General features: G+C 43.0%; 1 protein-coding gene and 1 non-coding gene across 2 annotated transcripts; both read right to left on the minus strand.

Annotated features, from left to right (window-relative positions):
* Window positions 1–859: 859 nt before the first annotated feature.
* Window positions 860–19,568, minus strand: LOC120107955 ((+)-neomenthol dehydrogenase-like). Its single transcript, XM_039121485.1, has 4 exons — window positions 19,296–19,568; window positions 14,249–14,440; window positions 13,932–14,002; window positions 860–1,220 (listed from the first exon to the last, which is right to left on the minus strand). Exons 1-4 carry the CDS (start codon window positions 19,566–19,568, stop codon window positions 860–862), a joined length of 897 nt encoding a protein of 298 aa, XP_038977413.1.
* On the minus strand, window positions 6,481–6,587 carry LOC120107958. Its single transcript, XR_005509536.1, has one exon. It is a non-coding gene; the product is annotated as a small nucleolar RNA R71 (small nucleolar RNA).
* Window positions 19,569–19,713: the final 145 nt, after the last annotated feature.

Genomic DNA, 19,713 nt, shown 5'->3' on the forward strand with positions numbered 1-19,713 from the left:
GTTGATGTTAAATTTGTAGCCCTACTAATCATGTGATTTTGTTGATGTTATTACACTGCAAGAAAATCAGGCATTACCAACGCTTATAAGCGTCGTTAGTTTTATTTTCGATGCTTTACAAAGCGTCGTAAAAGCGTCGGCAATGTGAGCATTGAAAATCAAATTGCCGATGCTTTTCAAAAGGATCGCTAACTGTCGATGTTTGACACTTATAAGCATCGGCATTTAGTGACGCAAATAAGCGGCCCCATATAGTGTCGCTAATAAGCTTCTTCTTAGCGTCAGCAGATCACAGTCGGTAAACCCTCTTTTCCCTGTAGTGTTAAGAGGCCCATGTAGTTTTCGTTCTTACCGTGTAGTTGTAACAAGTTGTAACAGCATGTCAAACACAACAAAGATCCTTCACACAAGAGGAGCGAGAGTGATGAGGTTGGTCCAGATGATGTTAATGTTAAGATTGGTTCTGTTGCAATATGATGCAACCATATTCTGGTTTAGTGATAGCCTGGCACATATTGCAGCATATTTGATCTGATTCAAGTATGATTAGAGGAGATGGGAAACCTTTCCTTGTAGGTCCGCTTGCCTTCAGACTAAACAATGTAGTGATCAGCATTAACGCAACCTGGCCCAGTTAGTGATAGCGTTGAGATAATAACACAAACATCTCATGTTCTAGAGATACACAAGAGTAAAAGGAAAAAACATTATCTAGTACATGTTATTGGATCTCTTCATGTCAACTTATGGAGCTTGGTGGGGAGAGCTCATGCAATGTCAAGCAGGATGATGTTCTTATACACGAGAATGAAATTGTGAACGGTCCTACTTTTCCTCCACAAAGTATTATTAATCTCATTCAAAAAGTTGACACTTCGGTTTGATCAAAGAAAAGGCCCGAAGGACCGGCACCAGTTTGCAAGGCTAACATGGCAGGTCCTTCAGCACCTTCTTTGGTACTTAGGATCCCGGTATTCCAGTTCAAGTCAGTTTTGACAAAACCAGGATTCACACAATTTATGCACAAGGCGGGATACTTCTTTGCAAGAATCCTGGTGTAGGCATTGATAAGTACTTTGGATGGTTTATATGCTGAAGAAACGGTTGGCCAACCATGGGCATCCACCAATCCCTCCTTGAAATCTTTGATAAACAAATTCAACAGCTCGACCAATCTCTCTTCTGTTAGGCCATCAACATTTGATAGTGTTGGGGGGAAAAATGGACCACCCCACAAATACAATTAAAGCACCCAAATCCGACAGCAAGGTCGAGCTTATGCAGACCGAGCTCATGCAGGCTGCCGAGCTCCGAAGGCTGCCGAGCTCATCCAGGCCGAGCTCATGCAGGCTGCCGAGCTCAGAAGGCCGAGCACAAAAGGCCAAGCTCAGAAGGCCGAGCACAGAAGGCTGCAAGCTCATGCAGGCTGCCGAGCTCAGAGGCTGCCGAGCTCATCCAGGCCGAGCTCATGCAGGCTGCCGAGCTCAGAAGGCCGAGCACATGCAGGCTGCCGAGCTCAGAAGGCCGAGCACAGAAGGCCAAGCTCAGAAGGCCGAGCACAGAAGGCTGCCAAGCTCATGCAGGCTGCCGAGCTCAGAGGCTGCCGAGCTCATCCAGGCCGAGCTCATGCAGGCTGCCGAGCTCAGAAGGCTGCCGAGCTCATGCAGGCTGCCGAGCTCAGAGGCTGTCGATCTCATCTAGGCCGAGCTCATGCATGCTGTCGAGCTCAGAAGGCTGCCGAACTCATCCAGGCCGAGCTCATGCAGGCTGCCGAACTCAGAAGGCTGCCGAGCTCAAAAGGCTGCCAAGCTCAGAAGGTCGAGCTCAGAAGGCCGAGACCAGAAGGCCGAGCTCAAAAGGCTGCCGAGCTCAGAAGGCCGAGACCAGAAGGTCGAGCACAGAAGGCTGCCGAGCTCAGAAGACCGAGCTCATGCAGGCCGAGCCGAGCTCAGAAGACCGAGCTTATGCAGGCCGAGTCGAGCTCATGCAGGCCGAGCTCAGAATGCTGCCGAGCATAGAAGGCCAAGCATAGAAGGCCGAGCTGACCTCAGAAGGCCGACCTCGTCGTCCACGTGCTGCAGCCATGCCCTGCAGCAGCCTCACCGCACCATGCTTTACTTGCCGGCCATGCCACGACATATCAACCAGGGATCATATCCTGCTACGACTGTCAACGCCTCACCATTCCCAAGAATGTACCGCAATGCGTGCCACAAGCAAGCTTTGGCTACGCGCCATCTCCTCCCATGATGGGAACGGGCCATCCACGGCAACTCATTACTTCACACGCCCACGTCCAATCATGACGGTAACCCATTAATTCGCCCAGTCAAATCATAGGTAACCCTGCCACTCCCCCTATAAAAAGAAAAACTCTTTCCTCTCAAGGGAGGCGGGGGAACTTCAAAATACAGTCCATCTCCTTCTCCAAAATTAAGCCCCCCTCTGACTTAGGCATTGGAGGGCCGGCACCGGAAATCCCGGCCACCGGCTTTTTGCAGGTCCCCCGAAGGACGCCGCCCGCCGACGGATCGCCGCCCGCCAGTTCTCGCCGGAGCTCCTCCTTCTCAGCGGACCGGTCGCCCCCGGGTCCAAATTCCAGCAACAGTTGGCGCTAGAGGAAGGGCCCGAGTTGTGACCATGAAGTTAAGGAGTAAAGGAGCCTCTAATGCCTCCCGGCATCGCGTACCAAGTCTTGGACACTCAGTCTAGAACTCACCACCAAGGTCTCCGGCGGATCCAGTCCCCCAAGTCCAACCAGAGCAGTTCAACTGATGAGAGCACAAAAGTGAAATTTTCATACTATCTTAATTAGTATTATAGCTAATCTTTATAAATAAAATTAATTAATTAATGTTTTATTTATGTTTGAGTGCAAGTATTTCAAGAGACCCAATAACGCTGGGTTTCAGCCCAATGCCCAGCAGCTCAAGCTCAACAAATTCCCCGGTGTCCGTGATGAGGCGACTCAACAGTTCCGAACCTAAAATTTCCATCAGGGGCGGCCCAATACATTTGGGGGCCTAAGGCGAATCCAATAAATGAGGCCTTTTTTTTTAATAATAATTTTTTTAATAAATATAAAATACTTAAAAAATGATATAAAAATAGATAGCTATTAAGTACCCTATTTCAACGAAGATGCATGAATCTAACAAAAATAGACAAGAAATCTTTTTAATTTAATATAATTCTTCAATGGGAGCACAGAAAAATAATTACCCTAAAAGAAGGGCCATGAAACTGATTAAATAACTGAGATAATGCTTGACAATACTGTTTCCCCGTCAAGCAAGAGCAGAATAGGAAAAGGTCATCCCATGGCACTTCATGGCCAAGGTAAAAAAAAGAATTTGTCCAGAAAGGGGCCTTTCTATAAAAGAAAGTAGGGGCATTATGGGAAAAGGTCATCCCATGCATTCACGTCAACGGGCTGAAGCAAGTGATTTCCCAACGTTTTCAAGCATTTCCGAGCAGGCATCTCAACTCCCCAAGCTCTTTGACTCAAAGCAAAACTTTCCAAAAGCCATCCACAAATCCAACCGTCCGTGAGGAGCTTCCCAACGTTCGTCATCCCCAAGCTGCGTCTCATCCTGAGTAAATTCCAGCCACGGAGTCTTCTCAACACCCCGACGGTCATCTACGTTTCCTTCATTCCATCGTCCGTGGCTTCCAACGAACAGACAACGCTCCAATCTCATCTTCCCATCCGACTGTGGATCTCCCAAGCATCGTGGCATCTCATCAGCGTCCTTCCGTCTCCCCTGTTTCTTCCCAGCTCATCCACGCGTTCCAGCAGAAGAGTCCCAAGCGATTCGACTTCATTCATCCCGTGTTTCAAGCAACCGGATCATCTCCAAGCCACGTCTCATCCGTGGGTCTTGCATTCAAATCCAACATCAATGTCTGCAGCTTCTAAAAATTCTGCAACGTTCCCAGCCGAAGAGTCTTAATTCGTGTCTCATCCACACCCAACAGCTACCAAATCGTCCGCATTCGAAGCTCCCCATCCGTTCGGTTTATCCTAGCAGCGTTCCAGCTTCTTCAACATGCTATAAGAAGGAACCAAGCGAGCAAGGTTGGAGGGGGATCCAGGTAGAGGCGGGAAGAGGATTCCATTCATTTAACCACAGCCGACGGAAGAGGAGGAAGCCATCTGGTGAGGAGGAGAGGCCTTTCATTCCTTTTTGGGAACTGACTACATCCTGGGGAGGAAGGAGGGGAGACGGAACAAGGGGGAGAGGCGACGAAGGAAGGAGCCAAGATTTATCATCCATTCGGTAGAGGATTTCCATTCAAAACCATTCGGGAAGAGAGAGAAGTTCCCTGTGAAGGAGCCATTCGGGAAAAGAAAACAGAGTACTCTGTTTTCTTGAATAGGAAGAAAAAAAAAAGGATTTATGTTTTATTTTTGTTATTCTTTGCTAATCCTTTTTATAAAAATGCTTCCATCTCATATGAGTAGCTAAACCTCTTTTAGCTAAGGCTAAGGAAAAGCCTAGCATTTTCTTCATGTATTTCCTTTAATCGTCAATAGGATTTTAATATATTTGATTTGATTTATGGTGCAGTAGATTGATAGAAATTATTTCAAACTTATATATTTTCTTTGATTTGTTATTTCCCCCGGGTATAACAGATGCTTAGAAATCCCTGTAGTTTAAAATAGAATTACTGTAATGTTGCCCATAAAACTAAATCTATTTTATTATGATTAATAGGTGATTTTAAGAAAAGTATGATGAAGTGCTAGGCTGAATCCTGATGCCTCAGTTATATTTTTATCAATCCGAATATTATTCAGCCTTTAGTTTTTGTTCACTGCCAAATCCCTGTGGATTCGACCTCGGACTCACCGAGAATATTACTTTGCTACACCCTATACTTGGGGTATTCTACATTTAATTTCTCTTTTTAGAAAAAACAAGATTAAAACCATAGCAAGTTTTTGGCACCGTTGCCGGGAATTTGCAATGTGCGAACGAGAACAAGGCTGCAAATTTCAATTTTTAATTTCTAGTTCTTCAATTTTTCTTTATCTTTAACATGGCTGAAATTTCAAATCTTTTCAGATTCAAGGGCGACACAAAGCAGGACCAGTAACGAGAAAGATCAAGATCACATTTTTGGATTCCCGGGGTGAACGAACTCCGGCCGTGAGTATTTAAATTAATTTTTCTGTTTTGTTCATATTGGTTCTATTTTTCCTAGATTAGAATTTTACTCTTGTTTAAAAAAATTAAAAAAAAATTATTAATTAAAATAATAAAAAATAAAAAAAAATTAGCTAGTTTGTTTGATCAACTATTCAAATGCAATTTAATGTTATGACGTAAAATGTTAAAAATCTTCTTGATTGTTGCATATAGTATAAATCATTTGCATAAAATAATCTAAGGGTTGAACCCATTAAAAAGATAAGGTCAGGATTTCATCACTCGTCCTTAGCCAAAAAATCATCCCAGTGCATAAATATCCTAAGCCTAATTAAAATCAACTAGACGTTGGCCCCTAAGGATATTCGAGCTCAATAGGACGAAGACCACTGAAAGTTGCACCAATTTCGCTCTATGGCCCGGGTCGATGTCTAGGCAAGCTTTGTCCCTCTAAGTGATTGAAGGGAGATAGTTTCTGTTCGAGTAAAGTGGGTTTTAAGTGGGACCTTTGCTACACGCATCGTGACCCCTCCACTTACCTGGGAGCTTACCTGGTCGACTAAGGTTACTAGACCGGATTGGAGGCTTAGGTGTCCTCTTCAAACCAGTTAGGAGCTGTCTAGAATTTTTAGAAAACCTTAGAAATTGTTGGGTGATGTTTTAATGCATGTTTAATTTTAATTAAATTTTTGTTTTACTGTATTAGGGTGTTTGTTTTTTTTAAAAAATTCAATATATATATATATAAAATTAAATTTTTGTTTTACTGTATTAGGGTGTTTGTTTTTTTTAAAAAAATTCAATATATATATATATATAGTTTATGCTGTTGTGGGAGAGAGATAAAACGAATAGATTATTTCGAGTTGAATCAAGAGATAAAAATTTAATTATTCAAAATTCAAATAATCAAATGGAAGATAATGGTAGTAATCAGGAAGATAATGAATTTCAAGATGACTTACCTATTAGAACGCTTCGTGATTATCTACAACCCACTAGGACCAGTACCCCATCCTGTATGATTATTCCTACTGCTGCGGGAGCTTTTGACATGAAACCAGGAATAATCCAATTACTCCTAAAGTTTCACGAACTTGATTCTGAAAGTCCCTATTTGCATCTGAAAGAATTTGATGAAGTGTGTTCAACACTTCATTTCAATGATGTCACTGAAGAGGTAGTTAAACTTAAGTTATTTCCTTTTTCTTTAAAGGAAAAAGCTAAGTCATGGTTACACTCCTTAAGGCCTAGGACCATAGCTACCTGGCAAGAAATGACAAGAGAATTTTTAAAGAAATTCTTCCCAACACATAAAACAAACACACTTAGAAGAAATATCATGAACTTCGCACAAAAAGATGGAGAAACATTTTTTCAGTATTGGGAAAGATTTAAGGACCTTCTACTTGCTTGCCCACATCATGGATATGAAATTTGGAGGGTCATTAGTTTCTTTTATGATAGTTTGTCCTCCAATATGAGACAATTTGTAGAAATGATGTGTAACGGTGAATTCATGAGTAAGGAACCAAATGAACCCTGAGATTATTTTGATCTTTTAGCAGAAAATGCACAAGCTTGGGATACAACAGATAAAAATGAAAAATCTAAAATAGCACCTAATGCAAAAGGAGGCATATATTTTATTAAAGATGATAATGATGTTAATGTAAAAATTGCTAATCTGACTAGGAAGATTGAAGCCATGGAATTAAGCAAGGCCAATATAGGAAAAGCACAAACTATTGTTGAAAGTATATGTGGAATTTGCGAGAGTAATGCACATATGACCAAGGATTGTCCTACAATCCCTGCTTTTCAAGAAGTGTTGCATGATCAAGCAAATTTCACCAATACTTATAAAAGACCATTTCCAGAAATATATAATCCTAATTGGCAAAACCATTGTAACTTTAGTTGGAGACATGGACCCACTGCCAATGAATCTCAAGGAAATTCTGTTCCTACTCCTTATGTGCCACCACATAGGAAATCCTTTGAAGATACTTTGCAAACTTTCATGCAAGGGCAGACTCAAATAAATCAGAATACAATGCAATCACTCCAAGAACTTAAAAATTCTGTAGGTAGAATTGAGGCTCAACTCAATGTTAGGAAAAAAGGGACATTTCCAGCCCAACCTCAATCTAACCCAAAGGGTCAACATGGGGTCAATGAAGCAAGTTCATCCCAACCAAAATTTGAACAAGTTAAGTTTGTCACAACCCTTCGTAGCGGAAAAATAATTAACAAAGAAATTCCGACAAAAGATGACAAACATGAAAATCTATTGAAAAGAAAGATGAAGATGATAATGAACAAGATGATCCAATACCCCATCACAAGATAGTTGCTCCATTCCCTCAGCTCTTGCTTGCAGCTAAAAAGGGAATACCTGACCAAGAAATTCTGGATATCTTTAAACAAGTAAAGATTAACATTCCTTTATTAGATGCCATTAAGCAGATCCCATCTTATGCCAAATTTTTAAAAGATCTTTGTACCATAAAGCGAAAGCTTTACGTACAAAAGAAAGCTTTTCTAACTGAACAGGTGAGTGCTATTCTCAAACACAACACCCCACCTAAGTATAAAGATCCTGGTTGTCCTACCATATCTTGTATCATAGGAAACTTCAGGATACAACGAGCCCTTCTTGATTTAGGTGCAAGTGTTAACTTACTGCCCTATTCAGTTTATGAACAATTAGGACTTGGTGAACTAAAACCCACCAAGGTTACTCTCCAACTTGCCGATCGATCTATAAAGATACCAAGAGGAGTAGTCGAGGATGTACTTGTCCAAATTGATAAATTCTATTTTTCAGTCGACTTCATAGTATTAGATACCCAGCCTGTCATGAACTGTACCACTCCAATACCTGTCATCTTAGGCCGCCCATTCTAGCTACTTCCAATGCATCAACTGTCGAAATGGAATAATGAAAATGTCATTCGGAAGTATGACTATAGATTTTAATATATTTAACATTTGCAAACAACCCGATAATGACAACGAAAATGATGAAATTCATGGAGTTAATCTGATCAACACCATTGTAGAAGATGCTCTTGTCCCATCTCTTTCTTCTGATCCGTTAGAAACATGCCTAACTCACTTTGGAAATACAGAGATAAACCAAAACTTTAGAGAAATCAGTGCTATATTAGATTCAGCTCCTTTGTTGGATACAGATAGGTGGAAATCTCGTTTTAAAGAATTGCCCCCACGCAATAATAGTCCTCTACCATCTAGTATCCCCCGTTACGCCGCGCTTTAACTCCTAGCCCTAAGACGGAGTATCCACTCTTATTGAATCCCCTGCTTGAGAAGAAGCTGTTCGCATTGCTCTAGCGCAAGAGCATGGTAGCCAAGACAGAAGGGAGAGGCAGTCCTTCGGTATTTTGATGTTGGGGACCGCCTTCCAGGTTGGTTCCCACGAAATAGCACCTAAACTTGAGCTAAAACCTTTGCCATCTGAGCTCAAGTACGCATACCTTGGTCAAGAAGAGACTTTTCCTGTGATCATATCATCCCAACTCGAACAAAGTCATGAATTAAAATTGTTAGAAATTCTCAAAGAGCATAAGGGAGCAATAGGGTGGACAATTGCTGATATCAAGGGAATTAGTCCCTCAATTTGCACTCATAGAATCCACCTAGAAGCTGATGCCAAACCTTCTTGTCAACCTCAAAATCGATTGAACCCAAACATGAAGGATGTGGTTAGGGCAGAAGTTCTGAAACTTCTGGATGCGGGAATGATTTACCCAATTTCAGATAGTAAATGGGTAAGTCCAACCCAAGTGGTCCCGAAAAAATCTGGTGTTACTGTAGTCAAAAATGCCAACAATGAATTAGTTCCAACTAGGGTCCCCACTAGTTGGCGTGTATGCATTGACTATAGGAAACTTAATTCTGTCACTAGGAAGGATCACTTTCCTCTACCTTTTATTGATCAAATCTTAGAAAGGTTGGCAAGTCATAAATATTATTGCTTCCTAGATGGCTATTCCAATTATAACCAAATTGCAATTGATCTTGAAGATCAGGAAAAGACCACTTTTACATGTCCTTTTGGCATATTTGCTTATAAGAGAATGCCATTTGGGTTATGTAATGCTCCTGCAACCTTCCAAAGATGCATGCTCAGTATTTTCTCTGACATGGTTGAGCGCTTTTTGGAAATCTTCATGGATGATTTTTCGATTTTCGGCTCCTCTTTTGAAAACTGTGTGGACCATTTAAGGCTAGTTTTAATTCGGTGTGAGGAGAAGAATCTAATCTTAAACTGGGAAAAGTGCCATTTCATGGTAACTAGGGAAATTGTTCTCGGGCACGTCATTTCATCTGAAGGAATTGAAGTAGACAAGGCTAAAATTGACTTAATTGCTAACTTACCCAACCCAAAAACTATCAAAGATATACGCTCATTTTTGGGTCATGCAGGATTTTATAGGAGATTCATTAAAGATTTTAGCTCAATATCTAAACCCTTATGTAATCTCCTTCAAAAGGAAACCCAATTTGCGTGGTCTGAAGAATGTCAAAAAGCTTTTGATAAACTTAAAAGCTTGCTGACCTCTGCTCCCATCATGCAACCACCTGACTGGTCGCTTCCTTTTGAAATCATGTGTGATGCTAGTGAATATGCAGTTGGGGTAGTTCTAGGGCAAAGAAAAGAAAGGAAGCCTTATGTTATCTACTATGCAAGTAAGACTTTAAATAGTGCACAAAAGAATTACACCACTACAGAAAAGGAATTACTCGCCGTAGTATTTGCACTAGACAAATTTAGGTCTTACTTGATTGGATCCAAAATCATTATTTACACTGACCACGCTGCCCTTAAGTACCTTCTTTCAAAAAAGGATGCTAAGGCGCGTTTGCTTAGGTGGATCTTTCTGCTCCAAGAATTTTTTCTAGAAATAAGAGATAAAAAGGGGGTAGAGAATGTAGTAGCTGATCACTTGTCCCGTCTCACTCTTCCAGATTCCATAGACAATTGACCCATAAGAGACACTTTCCCTGATGAGCAACTCTTTGAGATCACGTCGTCACCCTGGTTTGCAGACATTGCAAATTTTCTTGTCACGGGTGAACTCCCGATTCATTGGAATAAACAGGACAAAAGAAAATTTCTGACCGAAATAAAAAATTTCTTCTGGGATGATCCTTATCTTTTCAAATACTGCCCAGACCAAATTATTAGGAGATGTGTACCTAATGACGAATTTATTAGTGTCATTTCCTTTTGCCATTTTGAAGCTTGCGGTGGTCATTTCTCTACTAAGAAAACGGCTGCAAAAATTTTACAGTGCGGTTTCTATTGGCCCACTTTGTTCAAAGATTCTCATAACTTTTGCAAAGCTTGCGAGCGTTGTCAAAAATTAGGTGGGATAACTCGTAGGAATATGATGCCCCTCAACTCAATTTTAATTATCGAAATATTTGAACAGCTCGTCTTTGGTTCTCCGGACTAAAGCCCAGCTCGATTCTCTCCTTTGAACAGCTGGGCAGGCAACTCGCCACCCATTTTGCCGCTAGCCGGCATCAACGCCGGACCTCGGACTTCCTCTTCGCCATCAAGCAAAAGGAGGGAGAATCTTTAAAAGACTACATCAGTCGCTTTACCTCAGCCACATGGGAGGTCCGCGATCTTGACCAGTCAATCGCTATGTCGGCATTGAAGACTGAAGCTCGGTCCTACGAATTTCTCTTCTCCATCGAGAAGAGCTTCCCCACCGACTATCTTGAAATGTTGGCCCGAGCTTGCAAGTACGCCAAGGCTGAGGAAGCCATGGCCTCTCGGCAGGAGGCAGCCGAACAACCTGCCAAGATGCAGAAGATGCACCAAGAGGAGCACTCCCAATCAAGTAGCAGATTCCCCTGGCATGAGAAAGAGCCCCCTTGGCCCAAGAGCCTAGCTCGCTCGGGGTCTCCCCTCCAAAAATTTCAGACATACACTCCCCTCACATCCACCCGAGCAGAGATCCTCATGGAGATTGAGGGTCAGGGCTACCTCCGACCTCCATTGAGAATGCGACCGACAGAATCGCGGAAGCACTCGAAAAAGTACTGCCGCTTTCACCGAGATTGCGGCCATGATACGGAGGATTGCTATGAGCTCCGTGATGAGATCGAGGCACTTGTCCGCCGAGGTCGGTTGAGTTATTTTGTCCGTGATCATGCCTACAGGAGAGAGCCCGAGGAACAAAACCCAGTGCCGCATGAGGAGCGGAATGACAACTGACCTCTCGCGGGCATCAACAATATCATCAGAGGGCGGGCGAGTAGAGGTGCCTGAAGCATCGAGCTCGGAAGAAGGAGCTTCCTCAAAGCATTCGTGCACTACGAAAGTCATCTCCTTTTCCGATGAAGACCAAAAGAGTGTTGAGCCCTCTTTATGACGACACTGTAGCTATTTCCTTCATCATTGCAAGGCTTTAAAAAGGATTTTAGTATATAATGAAAGCTCGGCTGATACCTTATTTTGTATGCCTTCCAAAGGATGAGCGCTTCTCTGCCTAGATTCACAAGAGATTCCACCCCAAGAAAGTACTATGAAGTTAAATCCTCTCATGGTCCAGAAGACCGAGCTCATGCAAGCCTGAGCTCATGCAGGCCGAGCTCATGCAGTTCGAGCTCATGCAGGTCGAGCTGAGCTAAGAAGGTTGCCGAGAACAGAAGGCCGCCGAGCTCAGAAGGTTGCCGAGAACAGAAGGCCGTCGAGCACAGAAGGCCGAGCTCAGAAGGCTGCCGAGCTCAGAAGCCCGAGCTTAGAAGCCCGAGCGTAGAACACCTCCCACAGAAAATCGAGCTAAAGAAAGCTGGTGCTAAGCCAAGTCTTGAGGGACTTCAAAGTTCGGGAGCTATCAAAATGTCTCTAAAAGGTAAAGGACGCCACTTTGGTTTTAAATAATTTTAATATTTTACCTATCTCCAGGTCGGAGAATGCAAAAGACGACCTACGGGTATCTCTATCTCCAACGTCACCCCGCTCCGAATAAAGGCGCACGATCGCCAACGGACGAAGTCCGTCTCCTGTATGTGTCTCCAATGATGCCCCGACTAAGCTCGGGACGCCAATTCGACGACATTCGACGTCTTTCGACGACATTCTACGCCATTCGACGATATTCGACGATATTCAACGTCCTTCGACGATATTTGACGATATTCGATGCCATTCGACGATATTCGACGACATTCGATGCCACTCGACGACGTTCGACGCTGTTCGACGATATTCGACGATATTCAACGTCCTTCGACGATATTTGACGATATTCAACGTCCTTCGACGATATTTGACGATATTCGACGCCATTCGACGATATTCGACGATATTCGATGCCATGTCAACGCTGTTCGACGCCCTTCAACGCCATTCGACGCCTCCTACGACAACACGCCCCGATCTGAGTGGGGGGCACCCTGCTGAGGACCACAAGCCAAAGAATGCTGCTGAGTCGACCTGAAGCACTTAACTCCAACTGCATGAGAGGTACATCCTACTTGGCACGCACATCTCCATATATATTTGGCTATATTACAGGATGATCGACGACTGGACTACTTCCTTCGCCCGAGCCAAAAAGCAGCTCGAACTCGGAAGTCGGGGGGTAGTGTTGGGGAAAAAAATGGACCACCCCATAAATACAATTAAAGCACCCAAATCCGACAGCAAGGCCGAGCTCATGCAAGCCGAGCTCATGCAGGCTGCCGAGCTCAGAAGGCTGCCGAGCTTAGAAGGCCGAGCTCATGTAGGCTGCCGAGCTCAGAAGGCCGAGCACAGAAGGCCAAGCTCAAAAGGCCAAGCATAGAAGGCTGCCGAGCTCATGCAGGCTGCCGAGCTCAGAGGCTGTTGATCTCATCCAGGCCGAGCTTATGCAGGCTGCCGAGCTCAGAAGGCTGCCGAGCTCATCCAGGCCGAGCTCATGCAGGCTGCCGAGCTCAAAAGGCCGAGCTCAAAAGGCTGCCGAGCTCAGAAGGTCGAACTCAGAAGGCCGAGCACAGAAGGCCGAGACCAGAGGCCGAGCTCAAAAGGCTGCTGAGCTCAGAAGGTCGAGCTCAGAAGGCCGAGCACAGAAGGCCAAGACCAGAAGGCCGAGACCAGAAGGCCGAGCACAGAAGGCTGCCGAGCTCGTGCAGGCCGAGCCGAGCTCGGAAGACCGAGCTCATACAGAAGGCCGAGCTCATGCAGGCCGAGCCGAGCTCAGAAGACCGAGCTCATACAGAAGGCCGAGCTGACCTCAGAAGGCCGACCTCGTCATCCACGTACTGCAGCCATGCCCTGCAGCAGCCTCACCGCACCATGCTTTACTTGCCGGCCACGCCACGACATATCAACCAGGGATCATACCCTGCTACGACTGTCAACGCCTCACCATTCCTAAGAATGTACCGCACTGCACGCCACAAGCAAGCTCTGGCTACGCGCCATCTCCTCCCATGATGGGAACGGGCCATCCATGGCAACTCATTACTTCACACGTCCAATCGTCACGGTAACCCATTAATTCGCCCAGTCACATCACAGGTAACCCTGCCACTCCCTCTATAAAAAGGGGAACTCCTTCCTCTCAAGGAAGGCGAGGGGATTTCTAAATACAGTCCATCTCCTTCTCCAAAATTAAGCCCCCCTCTGACTTAGGCATCGGAGGGCCGGCGTCGGAAACCCGGCCACCGGATTTTTGCAGGTCCCCCGGAGGACGCTGCCCGCCGACGGATCGCCGTCCGCCAGTTCTCGCCGGAGCTTCTCCTTCTCACCAGAGCGGTCGCCCCCGGATCCAAATTCCAGCAACAGATAGATCTTGCTTAAGCTTTTCAATTGAGATAACCTGGAAACCAAGAATGAGAGAGAAAATATATAGCGTACATTTTTAGGCAATCAAAAGAGTAAAGATTTCATCCCTCGCTCAGGCCACGATGGAGCTTGCTTTTTGTATAATCTCAGGTTTGTCAAACAAGGAAAAAAATTAAACCAAAAAAAAGGAAAAAAATAGAAGCTTAATTTTTTAAGGAATAGGTAATATGTCCCTTTCTATTCAGTAAGATATTACGAGAAAATGGGCTAGGTTACTTACTCTAAGTTGCCCAAGGTTAGAAGAAACATTTACTATTCTTCCTAAAATTGATGACCGGAGAAGGCGAATTAATGCTTCTGTAACATCTCTGGTGCCATAATAATTTGTCTTGAAGCATTCTTCTGCTCTTTCTAAAGTTTCTCGCATATGAGGTTTCCACCAATCTGGTATACCTTTAACATCTTTGGCTTCCTGTTGCACATGAACAAAACTTCTCAATCATATTATGTGAGTAATAATGTTATTTAAACTATACACTATTTTAAGGTCCATAATTCAATTGATGATGATATCCGCAACATATAATCAGTGTGGTGATATGCTCTACGTCGCCACCACCTGATTCGAGAGATCGTCGAACGAGATGATATTGATCTTCAGAAGATTGATATAAAAGAAAATCTAGCTGACCCATTTACTAAAGTCCTCGGCATTAAAGAGTTCAACGACTACAAGTCGAAGATGGGTATACGATATTATACCGATTGGCTTTAGTCTAAGCGGGAGTTGATAGAAATTGTATCCTAAAAGTCAATCGTCAGCCAGTTGATAATTGACTTTGTATATAAATTGATTAATTAATAAAATATTATTTGGCATTATTCATCATTTTATATACATCTTCAAATGAACTCTTGTTATGAGATGAAGTCCTTAGGACTCCTTTATGATAAAAGAGGATTTATCTACGAGTCCTTGAAATAGTTCGTAACCAAATGATGTGTTGTTACTAGGACAACAATATTATCAAGATTAGGTCGTTGTGTGCCATATATGTTGGTTGTCCTCTTAATCAAGGAGTGTGGAGACACTGATATATCACACAGGTGAAGTATAGGAGTACATTTCACTGAACATGACCAATTTCGAAATGTTCTACTGTCAAGAGATGTTCTAAGTGGATATGGATATATGTGTCTATCACGACCCCCGCCCCTTTCCGGCGGGCTGCCGCGACGGTCCTAGGTTGCGGGTAGGCATAAGGCCACCAGCCACCACGTAGAACCATACTACCTATCAATCATCAATAAATTCTGAAAATTTTGGCATGATGCATGCACAAAATGATCACCTTTCTTATATTGATCTATCAGGATTATCTCAATACATACAACAACATTACCTGTCAGAGCAGCATTCACATAATCTGTCACATACTAAACCTGGACAATATATAGCAATACATTATCACAGGCACACACTGATCTGCATATATATATATATATATATATACCAGCTTCCCAATCCATCCATAGTCAACCCATATCCACAACAGGATCTATAACTGTAACTATACACTATATACAACAGAAGGTTTATAATACACCAAAAGGTATAAACCTCTATCTACATTATACTATAGAGCGGCACAGCTATTAGGCAATCTCTAACCCTGCTCCTCTCTATACAACACCTGCCCTGCAATCAAAAACACCAAACTGGGGAGTGAGTATATGAATACTCAGTGAGTGGAGTAGAGAGTACTATGCACATGAGACAAGATATAATCATGGCTTGAGGTGAAATCTCAAGAGCATATGAATGGTGATCAATAACAAGATGAACATGAACTCAACATAAAGAATATGGAGTGAATCATCAATATCACCATAATCAATATCAACTCATCTGAAGTACATATGGAATAATCAAGTAAATATATATGCTACTCATGAATATGCTCAACAGATCATAATACTGGAGCATACAAATCGAGTGTCAATATGCTGAAACATCGATAAACAGCTGTCAAAAGGTGGGTCTTACGCCCCAAGCGAACCACAACAACTCCCTACTGTCATATGTATGCATAGAATATGACACCACATCAATAATATAAATGCTGGCCAGTATCTAGAAGAGAAATCCATAGAAACATCTCACATCTGTATACTAAACGGCACCTCGCGGAAATTCTACTTCCGCGGAAAGCCATACTGCACCTCGCGGAGTTTTACTATGCCCGGCGGCAAGCAGAATATAAGTGTAGAACTGGCCGATCCTATGCCTAGGGCCGTGTCCCCCCTAGAAAGGGACTGGGCTCCGCCCACCTAGAAGACTACTATGCGCACACAGGCCGATGTCTAACTCCATCGACTATAGGTGTCCTGTAGATACTGCCAAGCCATGCATAAATGCCATAATGCACCCTCCCAATACTCTACTAAAAAGGAGTATAATCAAGACTACCACTCACTCGACCATGACCCAATCATAAACTAACATCAGGGTTAGGAGTGAGGGGTCAAGGGAGTGCAATGCAACTCAATATACCACTGAAAAGGCTCAACAAGTCTTTGAAATAGAGGAAATAAAATCAATTTACAAAAGAAGTCATTTCACAATTTGGAACCAATTTAACTACTCATCTACCTCTTGTAATTCCTCTCAATGTTTCCTCAAATGCATGTACAAAATAATCAAGCATGGAGAAACAAGATTATAGAGGAATCTACTACAATATCAATCAATATGCACAAGTGGAATCAATTCATACTTGGCGACATTCATGAAAATGAACTAAGAATGCTCATGGTACAAAGTACATGACTCCCACTCACCTGTCAATCTGGCATAGCTCTGATACGCCTCCAAAAATCTACAGTAGGCAGTAGGAAACTTCTTCCTCTTGTTCCCTAGCTTCTTGCCCAACTGATACATGCATTTACAATACATTTAGTCTTGTATCAAGGGCCATAATGTACGTGCCAATCATAAATATAGAAAACTTTAATTGATTCAACTCCCTCCTTTTCTAAATCCTTTTCTTTTTCCTTTTTTCCTTTTTTCCTATCAATTAACCTTTTTCCTATATGTATTATGATGCAAAAGCATCACACACACACCTTAGGCCACTGCTATAGGGTCAAGGTGCGAGAAAGAGTCAAAATCCTCCTTCACTAAAAATTTCACTGAAGCGTGAGTCGACCCCAACTTCATAAGTCGACTCCGACCACGGAGCCGCAAAACTTCATTTTCTGAATTCTCAGAGAGAGTCGACCCCCAACCTCGTGAGTCGACCTCTCTGAGGCATGAGTCGACCCCAATCTGCCCCGAGTCGACTCCAGTTGACCTCGAGTCGACTCCAGCGCATTTTGATGCGACTCCCACCATTTTCTCATTTTTTTCATCTCGGATGAATAGTAATCCGGACTGACAGTGGGTTACTTCATCCCAGTTTTGATCCATTTTTCAAACTCCAAATTTTATGAAATTTTTACCTAACATTTTACACTCATAGGGGTTTCCAGAATAGTAGCATTCATCACCATCGGAGGCTGATTGACCCCCGAAATAATTTACCAAAGTTGGGACTTCGACACAGTTTTTCCGCAGTGCCGAAAAAACTTGTCGAAATCCGATTCTTCCTCTTTTAATCACCTCTACAACCCTTATCCAACCATTCTAGACCACATCCACCCTTTGTATAGCCTAATTTCATTAGAAGACTAGATAGGGATGGATATTTATCTTTTTCTCTTCGAAAAATCGAGGTCTTTGCGTAGAGGGGAAGGAGACCTATGCTTTTCTCTTCAGCTAGCTGCGCAACCGGGACTCCCTTCCACCTCGAATTCCCTTCTTCTTTCTTCTTCTTCTCCTTCTCTTCTTCTCTCTTTTTCCTCTCTTCTTCTCTCTTTTTCCTTCTCTTCTTCTCTCTTTTCCTTCTCTTCTTCTCCCTTTTTTTTTCTTCTCTTCTTTTCTCTTTTTCCTTCTCTTCTTCTATCTTTTTTTCTGTTTTCTTTCTTCCGCCTGAGACCACTCTTCTTCTCTATTTCATTCCACCGCCACAGCCGCACAAACCCCCTAATTAAGTCACATCAAACTCCAAAATTCCTATTTTGCCCTTACCACTTCAACGCATCTACAATTATGCCATTAACTTTTGATTCCTTCTAATTTTATCCCTTATATCAATTTTAAAGGACTATTCTATCCTTTTTTATATAAAAAAAATTTTGGGGGTTATTACATCCTCCCCCCTTATATAAAATTCGTCATCGAATTTAAAAGAGTAAATTACCTGATTACTCAAAGAGGTGAGGGTATCTGCTCTTCATATTCTGCTCGATGTATCTACCTCAATATTAGCTTTTTTCAGAGGTGAGTAGAGCAGCAATACTACCAGAAGCTTTTCTGCTCGGTGTAGCAGTTAATATGAGTGTGGTACTGAGACATCCAGCCTATTTCCGAAATGATGTCAAAGTCTTGCATGTCAAGTTATATAAGATTTGTCGCTAACTCTCCTACCCCTATTTGAATTATGCAATTCTTGCACCAATGTCAACAATTACTATTTTCTATAGGGGTGTAAGAACATACAATGGTTCTTCTAGTTTCTCAAGTATGCATTGTAATTATCTAGAAAAACTAACTGAAATAAAGGAATGCATAGAGCCAGAATCGAACAAAATAAAGGCATCAACCAAGCTGACTGGTAATATGCCTGTCACCACCCGGTCATTGGCACTGGCATCTTGGTGGGTCAGTGCAAAACTCGAGCATTGCTTCTTGGCCTCTGGTCACCAGGTACAGGAGGTCTGAGCTCATTCCTCCTCTTGTATGGGCAATCACGTGCCAGGTGTTCAGTCCGTCCACAACTATAACATGCCCCCGCTCTCCTCATATAGGGCCCACTATAGGATCTGCTAGAGTAAGTGCGGTACCTGGGCTTCTTTTGAATTGGAATGCCCCTGAAATCCCATGGCCTGCCACTCTAACTTCTAGCTAATCTAGATCTCATCAGGTCAGCCCTTTCTCTATTAGATCTTTTCAATTCAGCTTCCACTTTCAAAGCTCTGTCCAAAATATCCATATAGCTGGTAATTAACTGTAAAGATGTCTGGGACCTGATCCCATATCTAAGCCCTTGTTCGAACCGGTTGGCTCTACTTATATCGTCCTCCATGAACTGGGGGCAAAATCGACCCAGCTCATCGAACCTAATGGCGTAATCCAAGACAGTCATATGCTCGGACTGAGTCAACGATAAAAACTCATTCTGCTTTCTTTGCCTGACTTAGTCCGAAAAGTACTTAGCATAAAATACCCTCTTAAAATCTCTCCAGGCCATTCCGTTGACCTCATATGCTGTCTCCATAGCAGTCCACCAAGACTCAGCACTCCCCCTTAGCATAAAGATAGCTAGTCTGACTTTTACCTCCTCGGAAAATTGGAGTAACTTATACATCTTCTCCATTTTCCGGATCCAGATCTCAGCTATCATGGGATCGGATCCACCATCAAATGTCGGTGGATTTAGCCTACGGAATCTCCTATAATAGGAATCCATCAGCTGTACAGGTTGGGCAGCCAACTGCATCTGCTGCTATTGCTGAAGCAGTTGTGCCATTAACTGGTACACTCTTGCCAGGTCTGCCTGGGTTGCTACGGAGTGTGGAGTGGTTTATGAAATTAATTGGCTGTCAGGGTCCGGAAAAGGTACCCTTATTTTTCTTTCATCCTCC

Source organism: Phoenix dactylifera, unplaced genomic scaffold, assembly GCF_009389715.1.
Source record: "Phoenix dactylifera cultivar Barhee BC4 unplaced genomic scaffold, palm_55x_up_171113_PBpolish2nd_filt_p 001092F, whole genome shotgun sequence".
NCBI classification, from domain to species: domain Eukaryota; kingdom Viridiplantae; phylum Streptophyta; class Magnoliopsida; order Arecales; family Arecaceae; genus Phoenix; species Phoenix dactylifera.